We start from the raw sequence: 18,315 nt of genomic DNA on the forward strand, positions 1-18,315 counted from the left end.
CAAATTCTCTGTGGATCTTCAATTTCCAGAAAATCCACATGTGGAGCCTTGGTAAGGTATTTGAACATGAAGCCATATATCCAGGTTTTCTAGATATGATAAACCTGTTGCTTTTGGTATGTGTTCTATTTTAAGAATGTGGCTTCTGCTTCAGTTGTAGAATTGATGTACATGCACAATAAATTCACCATAAATTGAGAGCATTTTAATTAATCTGATTTACCAATCCACTGCACAGAACAAATGCTACAAACCTGAAGTTTCCTATAATTCTCAGACTTGTAAATTAAGTTGTGTAATGTGTATGCAGCTTGTGTCTGATGAATCATAGTTCCTTTCTACAGAGCATAAAAACTATATATTCACATTTTCTTTACTTTCTTCCTGTATACCTGCCCATACATGTGCCCTCCTTTCTTCTCTCTTATGGTAAGAGTCAGGTTTGGATGATGGAGATTGGATTTGCTGGTTTCTGTCACTTGAGACTTGCCTTTTCTTAGGTATTTGCCTGTGACTTAACACAGCTTACTCTCTTGTGTGACGATGTAGGGATTGATGAAGTGTCTTGTTTGCCACAAATTCTCTGTGCCCAACACATTGGGTGACTTTTTCTTTCTGATGGAACTGGCCTTGACTCAGAAGTATTTCTATAATAGCTAAATTGAAATTAGAAGGGAACACACTTTCAACACAGAAATGTTATTATTTTGTTTGATTTTTATGTCTCAGTGGGATATGAGAGGAATAAAACAGGAGTGAGCAGGTGTAGAAGTTCCCAAAGACAATACATAGAGCATACATAGATGGAGGAGGGACAGCGCTGCATGAGTGTGGGGAGTGTTTAAAAGCTCCTATGATATGGAATGTGCCACCGCCAAAGTTTTGTGGAAATCTAGGTGTCTGGGAAGAGGGAGACATTTGTATTCAACAGCAAAAGTAGTTTCCAATGCAAACAGGCACTAAGGTATAGGAACTTATAAAATAGAAGGTAGTGGGAACTTTTCATACTATCAAACATTTTCTGCACAGGCTGCTAATTGTCCTACTCCTCCCATGCTGTATGTGTGCTAGGAACCAGAGTAATGCTTGTTTTATATAGATATCTTAATAATTTTATTTTAATCTGGACAGTGGTTGGTGGAAACGATTATGAGTTTACTGTTGAAGTGAGGCACCTAGATGGCTGCGCTGTTTGGTAGGAGGATGCATAGACTTTCTGCAGTGGTTTTGCAAATTAGTCTGCTATGGTAGCAAATAACAACAATATGTTACTATGTTTTGCCCTGAAATGTCTTTTACAGAAGGCAATAAATGAAGTCTGGAATAAATAAATGGAAGCAATGGTGGCCTTCACCTGTGTTAAATGTTGCTTAAATTGTTTTTCAGGTAGCGATAACATTATGACATGATGATGACAGTAGTTATGTTCAGTGTGACAGTTACTTCTTAATCTTGAATATTGTGGTCATAAATTTCTACACTCATGTATTTCTATGTCTCCTTATTATAAGCTCATCTGCAATCACTAGAGTGCAAATACAACTTTCTCTCCTGTTTCTAGACAGAAAGGAATATAAGTTTCCCTCAATTTAGTTGACCATAAATTACTGTGAGATTTTTGGATCCATCAAATTTGACTCGTTCTTAGTAGCTATCAAATGCATCACAAATCTTTGTATCATGTACTCTTGTTTGATGTGTGAAGTACAAAATCAGGAGGAGGAATGCACAATTTCATGGAGCATGGGTAATCATAACATGCTGCTGTACTGTCTATCAAAGTGTCATAAAATCTGTTAGGAGACTCAAAGGCTGAGAGACTGTTTACTTCTAGGATGTTTGACAAAACTCAGTTCCACGGGACAATTTCTTAATAGCAACATATGATGTGAAAAGTCTAAGAAATCTGATTAACAGTAGTAATGAAATCTATTTATGCATTTACCTTTTTTGTAAGTAAACAGCAGGCCAATTAATTTTGGTTTCTTTTGTTTTGTTTGGGTTTTTTTGGGGTTTTTTTTTTGGTTTTTTTGTTTGTTTTTTTTTTCTTTTTGATGCCTTTGTCCTCTGGATAGCAGCTCAAAAGGCTCTGAGTTTAGGCTTTTGCTTGTGCAAAGAATAAGTGAAATGTTTTAACTGTAATCAGCATGTTTACATGCGTCATTTTTCAATTGCGATGCCTTTCTTTTTCGTTTGTTATTAAAGACAGAGACCAAAAATATTTTGAGTCTGACTTGGAGAAACCTTATTCAGATTTTGCAGGTATTTAAAATTGCTGCTGAGAATGCTGACCAGTACAATAGTATCTTGATTTTTTTTTTCTTTTTCTAATAAATATAACTGAATGCAGTTGAAGCACAAACAGTCTAATATTTATTTTATATATAACTGTTGGCCATGCAGAGAAGGAAGCACTTAGAGCTCTGGACTGAGAACTTCATGTAGGCAAACAATTAGGAGTACGGCAAGATATAAAGCAAGAGATTTGAACTTCCTTTCCAGGTACTCTCTTTGTCAGGACTTCACCTCACAGAAATATCTGTCTTAACCTTTACAGGCCTAGAAACCTGGCATAACTGTGTGTACTGAAGACTTTTGAATGCTTCAGTACTTTTTTTTTTTATTTTATCAGTCCTGAGCCAACCTATGCTATGAAGGCTTTGTGAAGACTGCTGAAGGATATATAGTTGTCAGTGAAAGGGGGAAAAAGTTCATGTTTTATGAATAACATAAGCAATGCTGGCAACAAGGAGTTGGTGTAGAAGCATTTTGCTAACGTGCATATGTGGATTTGGCATGTAATTAATCTACAGCTTGCCATGGAATTTTACATAGCAGTAAATTTCTGAGTTTCCAGGTTGCTATAGGTTGTCACTATGTGTTGGCAGAATGGCAACTGTTTAATTCAAACTTTTCCTGCTGATTGCTCTGTTGTCATTAATTTTAATTGAATACCTGACTGCATGACATCTTAATGTAAATGTGTGTCTATATATCCAAGAAAGCATACGTTTTTTATGCTAATTAAGGTTTTAGCAAAGCTTTCTATGAATAGCTGCAGAGTTAAATAATTTGTCTATAATCAATTTACACATGGCTCAGGCAGTAAGGTACATTTCCTTTATTTCTTCTAGGAGGGGATGACCGCCGAGTCTTACTTTGGCATATGGAAGAAGCCATCCACTCAAGAGTCAAACCAGTTCAGCTGAAAGGGGAGCATCACTCTAACATCTTCTGCCTAGCTTTTAACAGTGGCAATACAAAAGTGTTCTCTGGAGGTAAGGAAGGAAGAACACCCTGATTTCACATGAATATATATTGTGAATGCCTTGGAGTAGATGCCATGAGTGAGTGAGTGCCATCTCATGTGCCCCACATGAGATCTGGAAGGTGTTCTTAATCAGCAATTATAATTTTTTGGGAATAGGGAATCCTTTAGCTAGCACAACATTTTCAATTTTGTCATGCTTTTTTCCAAATCCTGGTGTAAGCTCATCCTGTCTCAAACCATCATGAGAATCCTGGGTCCAGTCTGCCTCTGCTTGTGCTAAAGACTGTGAAAAACGTTGTCTTTGTTATTCCCTCTTAACTGTACTAAGAGCAGACCCTGCATTCTCTCTGGCACTCAAGCCTGATGCTTGAAAATCTTTTCTGCTACTATCTGATTTCAATGCACCCTTAGATGGCTCATGAAGGACTATTGCCATCTATTGGTGGATGATGTTTTCTTAGACCCTGTTTCAGTTCTTACTGGTAAGCCTCTGCCTTTTAAAGGTGCTGGCACATTGGGCTCTGATAACCCTTGATCCTTTCATTTCTTTTTAATATAAATCTACCTTTTAATAGAAAGTATAATTCAGTCTGAAAACTAAGGTAAGGGAAGTGGACATATACTTGTTCTGGGCTAATAGTTTCTGTAATTTAGGTCAATTTCACCCCTTGGTTTTTAAAGTGTTGTGATAGGCAGGAAAATTGAATTGAGAAGAAAAAGGCACAAAAGTGTCAATGCAGTCGAGTGCTGTTTTCTGCTGTACTTCATTTCCATGATCTAACCTGGTCACAGAATAGGTAAGGATTTGTATCTTTCATCAATATGCCCATTAACATACAGCTAGACTTACTTAAGGGTACTATGAGACTCCTGGGTCAAAGCCCTTCATTACCTTTTTGACCCAAGATTTGTGAACTGTAAATCAATGCTGGAGATTGATTCTGAGTGCATGTGAATGGTGGAAGCTTCTCGTCCTCCAATGTAATGTTAAAATTGTAATATCCCTTGGAAAAAAAAGACATGACAAAGCTTAAGATGGTGTCAAATTTCAAGGATTAAATGATTCAGTTATACTTCTCAGGTGGAATCAACCCCTAGACTGTCAAATAGAGATCCCTATCTTTTCATTCTGGGGTCTGCTGTTTGTTTTATGAGAAAAATAGCAGTACATGCTGTCTTCAAATGAATATATCTGCACAAGACATTCCGGGGAATTTTGGGCCAGAGTCTCTTACTTTAGTTCGAATTCAGACAAATGGAACCTTACATGAATAGTCAAGGAATGAAGTGTGCCAAATCTTGCTTGACCAGCTGGAGTGGCATTTTCTCTATTGCAGAAGAGTGTCTTGATTGTACCTTGTTACTGAAATTAACACCTGCAGTTAAAGATTTATATAATTGATTATGGTGGATTTTTGCTAAGATGCCAGGTTAGATGAGCTGTGACAGCTGATGCACAGAGAAACTGGTCGTTCTCATATCTTTTCCTCCTCCAGTTTGCATAAAAACACTGTGCCTCTGCCAGAAATTATTTCCATTGGAGGAGTCAGGAACTCTTTCAGTTCCTCCATCAAGATTCAGTGAGCTCATCTGCAAGGGCTATGAGTCTGACTCTTGGATCCCTTGTAAAGAGTCATTTTGCTGCATGGCCTAGATGTACCATCTGTTTTATCTCTGCTGGTAAAATGGGGCTAGCTATATTTATTCACTCAATGATGTTCTGGGAGATTCTTAAAAAGTCTGAAAGAATTGTGGGTTCTAATATCTACTGGTTGTCACAGAGTCACCTACACTGAGTCTGGAGTTGTATTTAAATCACAGAAGTTGGAATACTTATAAAATAATACTTAAAGAACCCCAAAACTAAAAATTAGCGTATGTAAACTAGCACAAGTCACATGGAACTCAATTTATTCTGTAAATAAATGACTGCCAATGATTAATGACTTAGGATCTGATGACCTTTCTCTAAAGCAACTCTTGATAATAGAGGAGAAGGGATTTTCCACTTCAGTACAAATTGGATTGTATCCAAGGAATTTCAGAGCTCTTTGCTTTGAAGGAGCAAGCACCCCATGTAGCCATTACAAAAATGGAAGGCAGAAACTGAGTGGACAATGTTTTTCATGTAATCTCTGGAGGAACAAACTGTCACAAAAAAATTCCCATCTCTGAAGAATATTTTTGCCCTTCTCTGTCCACACACACTGAGAGTACAGCAGCATTTGAAATGCAAGATCCCTTCCTAGTAAACTGCATGGACTTATTTTTGATTTGCACTTTATGTTAGGTATATGAAAAGCTGAAATGAATCTAGAGGAAGTGGAATTTGGTTTTTAGCACTTGTATGATAGATATGGGGTTTAGGCCACCTTAACTGTGTTACTCTGTATGCGGTATTTCACTCTCTCAAGTTTAACTGAAGGGAATGGCAGATTCTTCCTGTCTTCCTGATTGTTGTAACTGCAGTTATCAAAACAAGGGAGATTATAAATGACACAGTTGTGTACACAATTACGACCCAGTTAGTCTCAATGAAGAATGAACTCTCCAGTGTTAAACTAAAAGCAGTGTAAGTGGGAATCCCCCTCTGGGCTGAACAGCAGTGATGTTTTCTGCAGGGATGAATCCTTACCAGAAACATCCAGTTTGTGGTTAGATTTTTGTCACCACTTTCTCCTCCTACACACAGAACAGAGGAAAACAGTGGCTATTCCACTCTCATTCTTTCTTTCCCATTTTGGAGCTTGTGATGGAAGGGAATTTGATCCCATGATGACTGGATGCCTGAAACCAAGCAACTGGAATGATTCTTTTGTTCATACTGGATGGAGACTGAAGAGCCAGGAGTGTCTGCTGGAGGAAGTTTTGTCATTGGAGAAACTGGGCTGTGTTTTTCACTGGTGAAATACATAGGCACTAGAGTAGTTTTATAGGTATAAACAGTGCGTAATAATATATAATGGACAGTTCCAAATACAATTAATGACCAAAGGACACTTAGACTTAAATGACTTGTTTGTTGTACCATGGAAAAGATGAGCTACTGCAGTAATCTAAGGCTGGCATGATTTTACTAGGAGCCTGGGCGAAGAGGAAATGGTTGCAGAAAATCTCATACCTCACTAGTCAAAGAGAAACTTTCTCATATTTCTCTGAGACAGAATACAACTGAAATATGTATGGGATAAATGAAAACTGAGTCAATTGAACATTTAAGAATGTTCATAACATGAAATCTTGCTCCTTCTGAACCTCTGTCTTTAGTGTCATTTGGAAAGCTTCACCACTCTACATCACAACTACAAAGATATCCAGAGCATAAAAATATGACTTTGCTTTCTGGTTGTGGGTTTTTTTCTGAGTTAAATATAAAAGTGTGTGTGTGTCCTTAAATATATTTCTAAAGAGGAGGTACCAAATTTAGGTAATAAAATATTCAGCACATAGACTAAAAAAATAATCTGTTGTAATAGCTTGAAAAACTCTGCATGAGCTATTGGAATTACCTGGTGGCTGTCACCCTCTTAGCCTGTGCTCATGTGGTTACTTTCCATTGTATTCAATTGGTGTGATCAAAGAAAAGTGACATGATTGTCTGGTTACTTGGTTTGGTTTTTGTTAATACAGAAATATATTACATTGGCTGCCACGTTCATGCCTTCTCAATGGTTGCAAAACCCTGAGTGCTGACAGTGTTATCTGGCAATATTTGATCAGGGAGCCATGTGCATTTCATTTATGACATCTCTTTTCACCTTTCACAAACTTTTTATGGAGCATCCTTTGAGCAGGAAGAAAGAGGTATTTTCATCAGAGTTTGAAGTGTTTTGCTGCTTCATGTAATAGTCTTTATTGCAAATCTCCCAAAACTTAAGCAGCAACTGGACAAAGAATGACAAGTAGCATATTTAAATAGAATTATTTCTTGATAAACAAATAGTGGCAGATGAAATAGGTTGGTGCATTTGGTCATGACTGGAGATATCACATGGAACATTTCATATAACTGAGCAGAGGGTAACCATGTAGCAACTGAGCTGGTCTTCTCTGTTTCAGTATTGGTTTTGAAATTGTAAATTTTTTTTAAAAAGTGGTTTGGGGTTTTTTTCACCATAATGCTTTTTAACCACTAGAACATGGTGTTAATTGCTTATATTTCTCTTTTTAGGCAATGATGAGCAAGTTATACTCCATGATGTTGAAAGGTAAATACACTGTGTTTCCACTGCTTCAAGGACTCCTTTAATGTCAACTCACTGGAGGTGTTTTCTGTTTTAAATTAATGGTTTAGGAGGACAGTATTTTAATACTGAAATTTGTTTTGGTTTGTCTAAATTCATAACTGGAATGAAGTATTTCCTATCTCCCCATATTCTTTTTCAGCACTTGGGTTCTGTATTATTTTGACCTCAGGAAAGAGAATGGTTATTAAATATGTATGCTCTCCTGCAGACAGCCCAGTAGGTTCTGAGTAGATTATTCTGGCACATAAACAACTGTTGGCACATACAGACTTCTTGTTTTTCAACAGTCTCACCTGATGTGTGTTTAAGATGGCTAGTGCTTGGCCTGCCTAACTTCCTTTTTAAACTTTGGATGCAGCTGCCTGATTCTCCACACCAACATGAAGAATATTGCTTTTGGCACTTACTTTCTACCAAAACTGTAAAACAATTGGGAATTGGGCTTTGTTGTACTACATCAAGTTTAGGCTGTTAGTCAAAGTATAATTAATACAGTAGCAGTAATATATTGAATTGGACTTCTTTAGACATCATATCTACTGACCTTACTGCTTTTGAAGTAAAAAAGCTCTAGAATTTTGGTCTGTACTAATAACTTCTACAGATTTAAGTGTTGACCATTCTTTTAACATGAACTCAAGAAAATAAAGAAAAAGAAGGAAGAGATATATGTAAAAATGGAGATATAAAACCTTACATTTCTTTGAGTTTCCTGAATAACATAATGTGGACATATTTCAGGATGTGTTTTTCCAAAGCCCTTTGCATTGAATTGTTCAGTGTATATCTGCCTTCCATCATACCTTATGTCTGCTTCTTGCATAAATCTTACATGCAAGCTGGGCAAAAGTAACTTTGTCTTCTGTTCTGATAGTTTCTCAGGAATAGTGTTTGGGAGGGGTTTTTTTTTGTTTTTGTTTGCTTGTTTGTTTTGGGATGGTGTTTTGTTTGTTTGTTGGGGGTTTTGGGTTTGGGTTTTGTTTTGTTGTTTTTTTGTTGTTGTTGCTTTTGAGTGTTTTTTGGTTTTTGTTTTTTATTGTTATTTTTAACATTTTAGGTCTTTTGAGAGGGGTGTTTTATTTAGGCTTTTGGAGGTGTGTGTGTTTGATTTTGGGACCATTTTTTTGTTTGGTGTTCTATTTTTCTTGTTTTAATTAAATGTGGGAATGTCAGTTTTAGAAGCTGGTGTTTATTGTGTTCTGACTTTTGAAGATTCTACAAGATCTTTGTCATTTTTACTTTTCTATATAACACATTTTTTCCTGCTGTGTCTTGTTTAGATGTTTTGACAAGTATTTTTGATATGTGCATATTTTTAATGTGCTTTTGTTATCAGTTTTTGGTGGGTTTTTTTTCAATATGCTAAGTTTGGTTGTAATCCATACAGAATTCCTTCCTCTAAGGCTATTTTGTATGATCTTCTAAAAGAAACCTTAGTAGACCAAATTCTGATTGATTTCTATGGAAAGTTAATCTCTTTTTAATTATAACACTTTATGTATCAACTGTTTTTTTGTAACTTTAAATAGCTTTTTCTGTTACTGCTTTTTTCCCCTTTTTTATTAATGATCCCTGAGATAGAGTTAGTAGATCTGCCATTAAGAACATCATTTGCCATTTGAGCAAAATGCTGATTTTATGTGGGATCTCTTTGGTGTTGCTTCTGTGAGATGTAGGGATTGTATATATAAAGCTTTTTCCCTGAAGGAATAAAGGGACTTTTTAAAAGAAATAAAGCAGTGCCAGGATCTTCTGATTTAGTATTTCAGTTTTTGACATCTCCATACCACTATCCCAGCTTTATAGATGATCTAAACCATTGGGAAAAGAATGGAGAATGTGCTTTTTTTTTTTTTTTTTTTTTTTTTTTTATAGCTGTGAAACAGCTGAAATCCAGATATACTTTTGGGAGAATAATTTTTATTTTGTTGGGTTTTTTTGCTGTTCTTTCTACATGGAAAAATATAGGTCTGGTCTATCCTGAAAAACAAAGAAAACTTACTGAAAAAGCCATCTGGAAAGTTGTTCTTATGTGAACTTCAATTGAACTTTTGGACAAAACAAAAACCTGTATTAAAGAATGAACTTCTGTCTTGTTTTCCTTTTTACAATAAGTAGTAAAAATTGACTCCAGAGGTCCCAAGGCTTCTTTCCATTTCCTATTACACCCTCCCAAATTTAAATCTAATACATAGTGTGTTCCATAGCATCTTGCAGTATCTGAAGTTTTTAATCCTTGGGTTTTATTTTGAGATTTTTTTTTCCTCATAGCATGAAGTCACTGTACATGGGTATTTTGTTTGGTTTTTACTCTAATTAAACACAAGGGTCTTCTTATGAAATTACAGAAACTTTGTCACAAAGTATTACTAGGTAGATAAAGCAGTAAATACTTTGCTTTATAAAACAACAGCAAAAGAAGGAAGAATGATAATGTTATGTCTCTTTTCCAGCACTGAGACCTTGGATGTGTTTGCCCATGAAGATGCAGTGTACGGCCTTTCAGTGAGCCCAGTAAATGACAACATCTTTGCCAGCTCATCAGATGATGGCCGGGTTCTAATTTGGGACATCCGAGAGTCTTCCCATGGAGGTAAGATCTCTAGAAGGAAAATAGAATTGATTTAGGAAGAATTCAGGTAAGGCAAGGAAGAGAAAAGTTATGTTTATCTGGACAGTCGATACAGTGAGTCTTGGAGGAGGGTGAAAGTGAGGCATAATTCTTTTGGCCAGTGATTGGCAAGCCCTGGTCTTTACAGTTCTGCTACTCTCTTAAATGACTACTTATAATTTTTATTAAAGATGGTGTTGAGCTGCTCCCTTCAGAGACATGTTCATACTCCAGTGTACGAGAGCTACAATAGTGAATGAGCATAAGGAACAATAAAAAAGTAATCCCTCTACTTTTCATTAAAATGACTTAGTGCCTCATTAGTTTAGCTCCTGTAATCTCTCTTTGACAGACTGAAAGGTAACTTTTGATATCTTAGAAGAAAACTGTGGTGCCAATCTAATTATAATAAAGGTAGGAAGGAAAGCACCAGTAATTAGTGACTGATTAGTGAATGATTTGACTAAGGAAATATACACAAATTTCAAGTTTATTTTAAAACCAGGTCCCTTTGGCAATCTGATGTTTGTCTCTCACTGAGCTGATGCAGGCCTTTGCTTCTCAGTGGGGGCTGCCATTTTGATAACACAGCCTTTTATGTCCCAGCAGGATTCTGATTTGATGATGCAAACATAGAAGGTCAGTTTTGGTGTTAAACCTTATTTGGAGCTGCTGGCATACCAGCAGCAACTTCTAAAGCCTTTGGGCACTCTGGCAGAACAAAAGTTGGCTTCCTTCTTGTTTTTACTTTTGACTTATGACAATAAATAGCACCATGGAGCTTCATCTGTGGTCAGAGACCTTGGTTTTCATCACTGCTAAAGAAACACTAAAAAGGAAAATGCCTGATGAAAAAACTTGTGATAGAGCATGGAAGGAGGGTACAGACAAGACAAGTAAATGTTAATTCTGTCTCATTTGCTTGATAGGCAGTGGTTTCATAAGGTGTTGGGAATTTGAGAGGGTTGCCTGCTTTACCATGTTTTATATATGGTAATGAGGGAAATGAGGAAAGAAAATGACATAGCTCTGGAGGTGCTTGTGGGCCTACGGGTGCCACTTAGTGGCTCTGATAGGGACAATAAGCGTCTCCCAAGCACGTGAGCACTGCAGGAGTTGCACCAAAGCAAACAGTGAATGGGAAAGTCTGGCCAAATCCCTGGCTCAAAATAGAGATTGATTCTGGTTTCTTAGTTGATTGAAAGAGTGGCAGAATGCCACAAAAGATACAAACAAGGAAGAGAGTTACACTGTGCTTAAAGCTGTAAAGCTCACAGAAGCAGAGAGAAAGTAACAGAGTCAAGGCTTTTCCCCACTCTTCATGGAGACAGTATTTTGATGGAATAAATAAGGCAGAGTAGCAGCCCAAACACAGTCTTATGAGAGGGAAAGTCTGAATGAGCATGTTTTCTACTCTGTGTGTGAACAGCAAGAGCTAACTGTTGACTTTTTTTTTTATGCAAGAGAAGCACCCTTCTTGTCTGTTAGAACAGCACTTAAGAGGTGGTAGGCTTCTTTTTCCCAGGGTTAGCAGCTTGTTTTAAGCTGAGTTTCATACAAATTTATTTCACTTCTTGTAATATTATTCTCCCTTAGAAGAAATTGCTACTAAATTTATGGTTTGGGTAATCAGCAGTGGCTCTGGAAACTCTCAGGCATGTATTACTAGGAAGATTTCAGAAGCTCCTCCATGTATAGTCCTTATCAGATGAGCATTTGGTCATGAACCCTAAAAAGATTCAAGTATTTGATCTTTGAATAGCTAGTTTTAAACTCTGATAACCTTTCATAAAGAAAATGGTGTCTTGAAATTCAGTGTGTGTCCTTTTCCATATTTAGACAGAATTAATGTACACGTGGGTGGATTTTAAAACTTCAGGTTTTATATTGCTTTGGATGTGTCAGCTTGAGAAGTGGTTTGAACATGTCTCCATATCTTCAGATCTTGTTATGCTGTTTCCATATTCAGCTGCCAAACTCCTTGCATTGAACAGTTGAATGCATTGTTTGTTCTTATGTCTGAAATTTCAACTTTTTCAACAGAGCCCTTCTGCTTGGCACACTACCCATCAGCCTTTCACAGTGTGATGTTTAATCCAGTAGAGCCCAGATTACTGGCTACTGCCAACTCTAAGGAAGGTGTGGGACTCTGGGATATTCGTAAGCCTCAGAGGTATGATCTGGCTGTCCTTGTTTTATGGTGGGTTATTTCTTTCCCTTGGGAGGTGATGGCATGCTGCTTTTTTTAGAATTTAAATCAGTATATATGATAGTAAGAGAAGATGCAGAGCAATGTTATTAGCAGTGTTGTTAATCAATTATTTTGCATATTCTTCATACTTACGATCTAATTTGATTTAAAATGGGGCTAGATCTTCAGTGTTAAGGTAAGTGATTTTTAAGGTAAGTCAAGGCTCCAAGGCCTGCCTGGCCTCACCACTGCAGATTAGCTTGGACTGCTGTGTCAAGTTCTCATTGTTATATTTAGTACTGTCTTGGTACTACTGGAAGAAGCTGTGGTGGGCACTGCCTGGCTTACAGTTTGTTTTTCCTGCCCAGCTCAGTTTTTATTGGCTGACTAGAGAGTGTGGTCAAGGCAGCTTTTTACTCAGTGCTTATGAGTTTAACATGGCTTCCTGAGTGATACAGACATCTGCATAATCATTTGGCTGTGTAATGTGCTTCCAGACTTGCACAGAGTTGAAAACAAGTTAAGAGAATTAGGTTGCAGTTTGAAATATGGTTAGATTGGGTTCTAAAGTGGATGTATGCAATGTCTGGTACCAGACTTTGGTATGCATGAGAGATTAGGCTTTTTCAGTCTTTCAGATTGGGAATGTTCATTTTTCCATAATAAAAATCTGTGGTGGGTTAAGTCTGGTTGCATGCCAGCTGTAACATAAATGAATGCAGGTGCTAAGTCTGCTTTCAGCTACCATTTTTCTGGGACAGCCGTTAGCTCTCCTCCTTTGCTTGATCAGAGATATGTCCAAAACACAGTGAGAAGAGTGTATGCTTTGCTTAGGAAAAGAAAAAATGGCTCTAAAGCACTCTGCTGCCACTGCAGATTTTTTCCCCATGAAGCTCTCAGGAAAGAGGACTCTTCAGAATGATATGTGTCCTGCTAGTGAGCTGCCAAAGCCAGACTCTTCCATATTTAAATAAATTACTCTGGATTTTTAATCTATTTAAAGTAACAGAACATTTCACAAAACTTCTACTTGTCTCTGTAGATGTAATTCGCTAATCTAGAAAGCTGGAACTTGATTTTTAATGTATTTGTGGCCAATTCACTTTGTCATATGAGGAAAAAGAAATTAAGTTTAGATCAGTAAAGATACAATCCTCACTCTGGTGAGGTAGTGGAAGCCAGAATTTACATATCTATCTGTGTATTTCAGTTTATTACAGTCTCTTCTGAGGAAAATACACTTAATTATCAGGGGGTAAAAATAGTTTTTGTTAAAGATAAAGTAATCCACATAATGCTGTAAGTACTTGTAGTAGACTGCATAAAACTGAAGTTGGTATGTGTGGGAGTTTGTGAATATTTTCCATGTCCTTATTAATAATAAAGGATGCTGTAGTTGCAGGTAAGATGTGCCAAAAGCATTTGGTTGGTGAGTTTTATAGGCAGAATGGGTTAAAGTGCCCTGGAATTCTCCATGATCTAGGGATAAACAGGAAGCTGCCTGTGTAAGCATGCCACTAGCACAGCAAAGGAAGGCTACTGCATCAGATGCTTTCCTCGATGTCAAAAAAGTCTGATAATGGTAAAAGTTCTTGCTTCCCTACATGTTTGTAGCTCTCTTTTATACTATCTTTGGTATCCAAGAGAATGTATTACTTCCTGAAGTATAGGAAGGATGAAGGAATAGAGGTTTTTGAGGGACATGATTTGAGGGACAAGTATTTGCTTGGTTGTTGAATCTTTGCTGGGATTGTTGAATAGCATAATGTATAAATAATGACAATAAAAAATTGGTAGATCTGTCTATTTCTTCCCTAGTCTACATTTTAATTTACATTGCTACATGTGACATTCACCTGTGAGGGATTTTTATGCCTTAAGCCATCAAGGGAAATTCCTCATTTTCTTCAGTATTGATGTAGTCCATCATAACACTGAGGCCACTGTGCAAGGTTTTCACTCCTATCATTCCACCCGTGGTGCCAATAGAGAATACCACATCAGTTCAACTTCGTCTGCTTTGTCACATTGTGTGGTAGTGTGGTTTTGATTGGAGGTGGAATGGGTAGAAAGAAGGGGGAGAAGTGTAGATACTTTTAAATGGTTACTGTGGGTTGCTGAAATTTTAACTCCCAGTGGGTTAGGCTGGACCACAGCACTCTTCCCAGTACGGGACATGGGAAATGGTTACATGTAGTTAATAATTTGCTGCTGGTATAACACTTCCTGTAAAACTCATTTCCCCAACTACTGTCTGTTCTCAGATGGAGGCAGAGTTAGATAATGCAGGCACTACTTTTTGCTTCATAACTGGAGGCTCTGAGGAATCTTGCTGCTGCTTGTCTGCAAAATCCAGCAAGTGAGAAGATTGGAATTCCAAAGACTAGCTGTTTGTGGCCAGTAGCAGTGCTGTAGTTAGCAATACCTTCACAATAACACATTGCAGCCAACAGCATTGTGTGTGTTGAGACTTTTTACAGATATAGGTGAGGTTTGATAAAACTCACAGGAATTGGCTGGCCTTTACTCATTTGAAGGAGATCAGGCTTGATGCTGAATTTCTTGTTTTAATCAGCAAAGGCTCCTCAGGGGAAGTATAGTTTTTCTTTGATGCTGTTCAGCTTGATAATGGACTATCAGAAAAGGGGAGATTTGCTGTTAACTTCTAAACTTATATGTCAGTCAGTGGAATATGGCTAATTGTGTAGTTTTAAACTTATAGCTCTACATTTTCAAAGCACTGAACAGAGCAGTGATGTCCTTGTAGGTTAGAGAATTCAGATATAGATTCCATTGCTTGACAGGAACAAATAAGCTGTATCTACTTATTTATCCAGAAAATCTGAGGAGTTTTACAGCAGTGTATTTTTCTCCAAAATACATGGCTCTTCTCCAATTGAGTTATGGAGAATTTGTCTCAGCTTGCTGTTGTATGCCTCCAGCCAGCAATGTCAGTTTTGTCCACTTCTTTAGTCAGGCAACATTAAACACCCCTAAAAATTTTAAATGGAATACTTTTAGGGCTAGGAAAGAAGTCCTGATTATGAGGAGATTTTATTAATATACCATGGAATTGGTTAACTTTCTAATAGGAAGCTGGGAGTGCTTTGTGCTTGGCTGCTACGGTGAAGGAGGTGATTGAAAAGCCAGCATTTCTTGGCATGCATGGAGAAATTTAGAGACAGTTGCGCAGCTTTGAATTGTGGAAAGTTTAGCTCACTTCAAATAATCATAATTTGATTAGTCTTGCTGACTGAGTCAGGATACAGAGGCGTATTCATTTTGCTTTTTCCCAAAGTTCATTCACAGCTTGATATCTCTGCTGTCTCAGATTTAGTGCAGCAATTGAGATTCTCCCCTTCTATCCCAGTATACTAATAAGATCTGGATGTGGCGGGTTGGCTCCTCAAAAATAGCATATGGACTGCTATAAATATAGAACTAATATAATTCTACGATTATAAGCTGACTAGTGAGTCTGGAAATCTTATTTTTCTATTTTTAGAATGGGTAAGTATTTCTATTCCATCAGGTGGACATTAATACCATCTGTATTGTTTCTTTTTTAAAAAGAGTGCACTGAAAAGCTTTAAATGTGGTTTTGGTTGAGGAGGCTGCTGTAAGGCATTCACACCACTAGATGGGGTCTGGAAGCTGTGTCTTTTTAAAAGAACGTTCAAAAAGGGAGGTCTGTGCTTCTTAAACTATTTACAATAAAATATGTATTATAAATATTGTTACAGAATTGCTGGGGGAAACTCAGCAAGTTGGAGTACCTTTATATCTCAAGCAAAGACTATGTTACTTCAGCTGTTATTAGGTACTCATTTTCTCCCTTCTCTTTTTTCACACAGCTCCGTGCCCATCTTTCTTTTTGCCCATCTTTCAATCTCCTTCTTTTTACTGAAATAAAAAGACTGTGTTTTCTCTTAAGAAAATATTATCATTGTCCCCTCAATGCTTTCTTTTCCTATGTTCTCTATAACCCACCAATTACATCAATATATGTGGAAGTTTTTGAGATCAAAGTTATATTGGTTTGTCCTGTTAATGACCATCACACATTTTTAAACTGATCTTCATGCTGCAAAAAGGCTGTTCACAGAAGTGTGGTCTGCTTGTGATGGGAGCATTGAGCCAGTCCTTTATGCACACTGGGATCCATTGGTGTGTCCAGTTCAAGGGTTAAGCTGCTTAGTCTTGTGTCATAAATACATATCTTGGGGTATTTTAGGGTAGTCTGGGAGGGATTATCTAAAAACTACCAGGCCCTCAGCCCTATGTCTGTTGCATAGTTATGTGTTTGACCTGTTTTTTGAGCCAACTCATCATGTTTAGAAGTTAGAAAAATAAGCTGGAAAGACTTTGTAGATTTCTTATGCCCTAGCAAGTTGAACTTGGCTCAGGGAGGGTCCAGTGGCAACTGCAAACCATTGAGAAGAGGGAATAGGGCCTCTAGGGCTGGCAAGGGGACATAGGAAGGAAACATGTCCTCTTTTGAGGAGCAGTGAACTATTAGATATGTTCAGCTGTTTGTGGCATTCTGTTCATTCTGTTTTACTTGCTTTGGTTTCTTTTGCTGCACTAACCTTCCCCTTTTTTGCCTCCTCATCATGTTCTTTACAAGCTTTTTACAAAGTAGAAGTGGACTCTGACCAGAGCTAGGGATGATTTACCTTCCAAGTCTGCATGTTTCATAAGAATAAACTATAAGCAGAGAGTTTTTACTTTTGTCATTTGACTTTTTGTGCTCCTGGAGTAAAGCACTGTTCCAGAACCCCGGACTTTAATTTTGGGATCTGGAAACACATTTGTCCCCCTAATTCAAGTACTGGATTCAACTCTGAGTGAGGTAGGAATGCTTACACACAGCAGACCTTTTTAAGATTCTTCAAAAGTTGAGGAGATTTATGCTGTCTGCATAGTTACAAGTCCATGTACTCAAAAAGCCCAATGATGAGTCTAAAAAAATCCTTGAGCCACAGGGCAGGCCTGGTACTCCTTGGTGATTGTAATCCTTATGCCATATTTAAAAAGCTAGGTTTTTTTTGGACCATAAAAATCATAGTAAGCCCAAGTTAAAGGAATGTCAGTTTTGGTGTTTTCCATCAAGTCTTTACAGATAAATCCAAAAGGAACATTATTTCAGCTTGGATTTCTTTCTTTGTCTTGGCTGACAAGTAACTGCAGTTCAGAACTCACTGCAACAAACTTTTTTAGCTCACATTAAATGAATATTTGTGTATCAAAACCCACCAATCAAGAAGTCAATCTTAGTGTACTCTGAACGAACATTAAATTTGCCTTGTGCTCTGAGAATTTAGAGAAGCAAACTTCTGAGCTGTGGACAAGGAACACATGTTGTTAGATATTAGTGAATCATCTAGTGATTAGCTCATTAAACAGTAAGAAAAATAAAGAGATATAGAAATTTCTTCCCTGTAGTAAACAAATTAGATTTAGGGGGATCTTGAGAGAGAACTCTTCTTATCAGGTTTATGAATGTTGAAGTGTGTTGATCTTGCCAATGTGTGGAGGACTTTGAAGGCGTGGCTGCACTGTGCTGCTGGTCTTGAACTGACTGTATTTCCTAAAGTCTTTGTCTTGAACAGAGCTTTTGTGCCAAGTGCTAATTACTAGGTGTTCAGCTTAGTCATTGCAAGTAAACACAATCCAACTCATAAAACAATCTATTACATCCATAACTTCTGATCCACATGTATTGGAAATCAAAATCAAAAGGTACTTTTGAAAATCCATTTCTTGGCTCCTGATTGCTTTGACTTGTAGTTTATCTTACTTCATTTAGTTCCCAGCCTTTCAAAGACCTGATGAATATTACTTTTTTTGGTTTTGTATCAGTGGTCTGATAGCAAGAGGAAAACACTGTTGGACATAGAAATCTTGCAGGTGGTATTAGATTGACGTGTAGCTGGAAAAGCTAGGTTTCAGGTTTAAGAGGCCTCTCTCAGTAGCAAAACAGGAGTGGTAGCTA

The 18,315-nt window shown here is 37.3% G+C and overlaps 1 protein-coding gene across 3 annotated transcripts in view; it reads left to right on the top strand.

Moving 5' to 3' along the window:
• Positions 1-18,315, top strand: part of DCAF5 (DDB1 and CUL4 associated factor 5) — a 67,904-nt gene that overhangs the window by 6,792 nt on the left and 42,797 nt on the right. For all 3 annotated transcript variants that reach the window (XM_038139122.1, XM_038139124.1, XM_038139123.1), the window contains exons 2-5: positions 3,135-3,278; positions 7,443-7,479; positions 9,972-10,111; positions 12,173-12,302. In XM_038139122.1, the coding sequence (XP_037995050.1) occupies positions 3,135-3,278; positions 7,443-7,479; positions 9,972-10,111; positions 12,173-12,302 (451 nt within the window). The remainder of the gene's footprint in view (positions 1-3,134; positions 3,279-7,442; positions 7,480-9,971; positions 10,112-12,172; positions 12,303-18,315) is intronic.

The sequence above is a fragment of the Motacilla alba genome, chromosome 5, assembly GCF_015832195.1.
Source record: "Motacilla alba alba isolate MOTALB_02 chromosome 5, Motacilla_alba_V1.0_pri, whole genome shotgun sequence".
Lineage (NCBI taxonomy): Eukaryota > Metazoa > Chordata > Aves > Passeriformes > Motacillidae > Motacilla > Motacilla alba.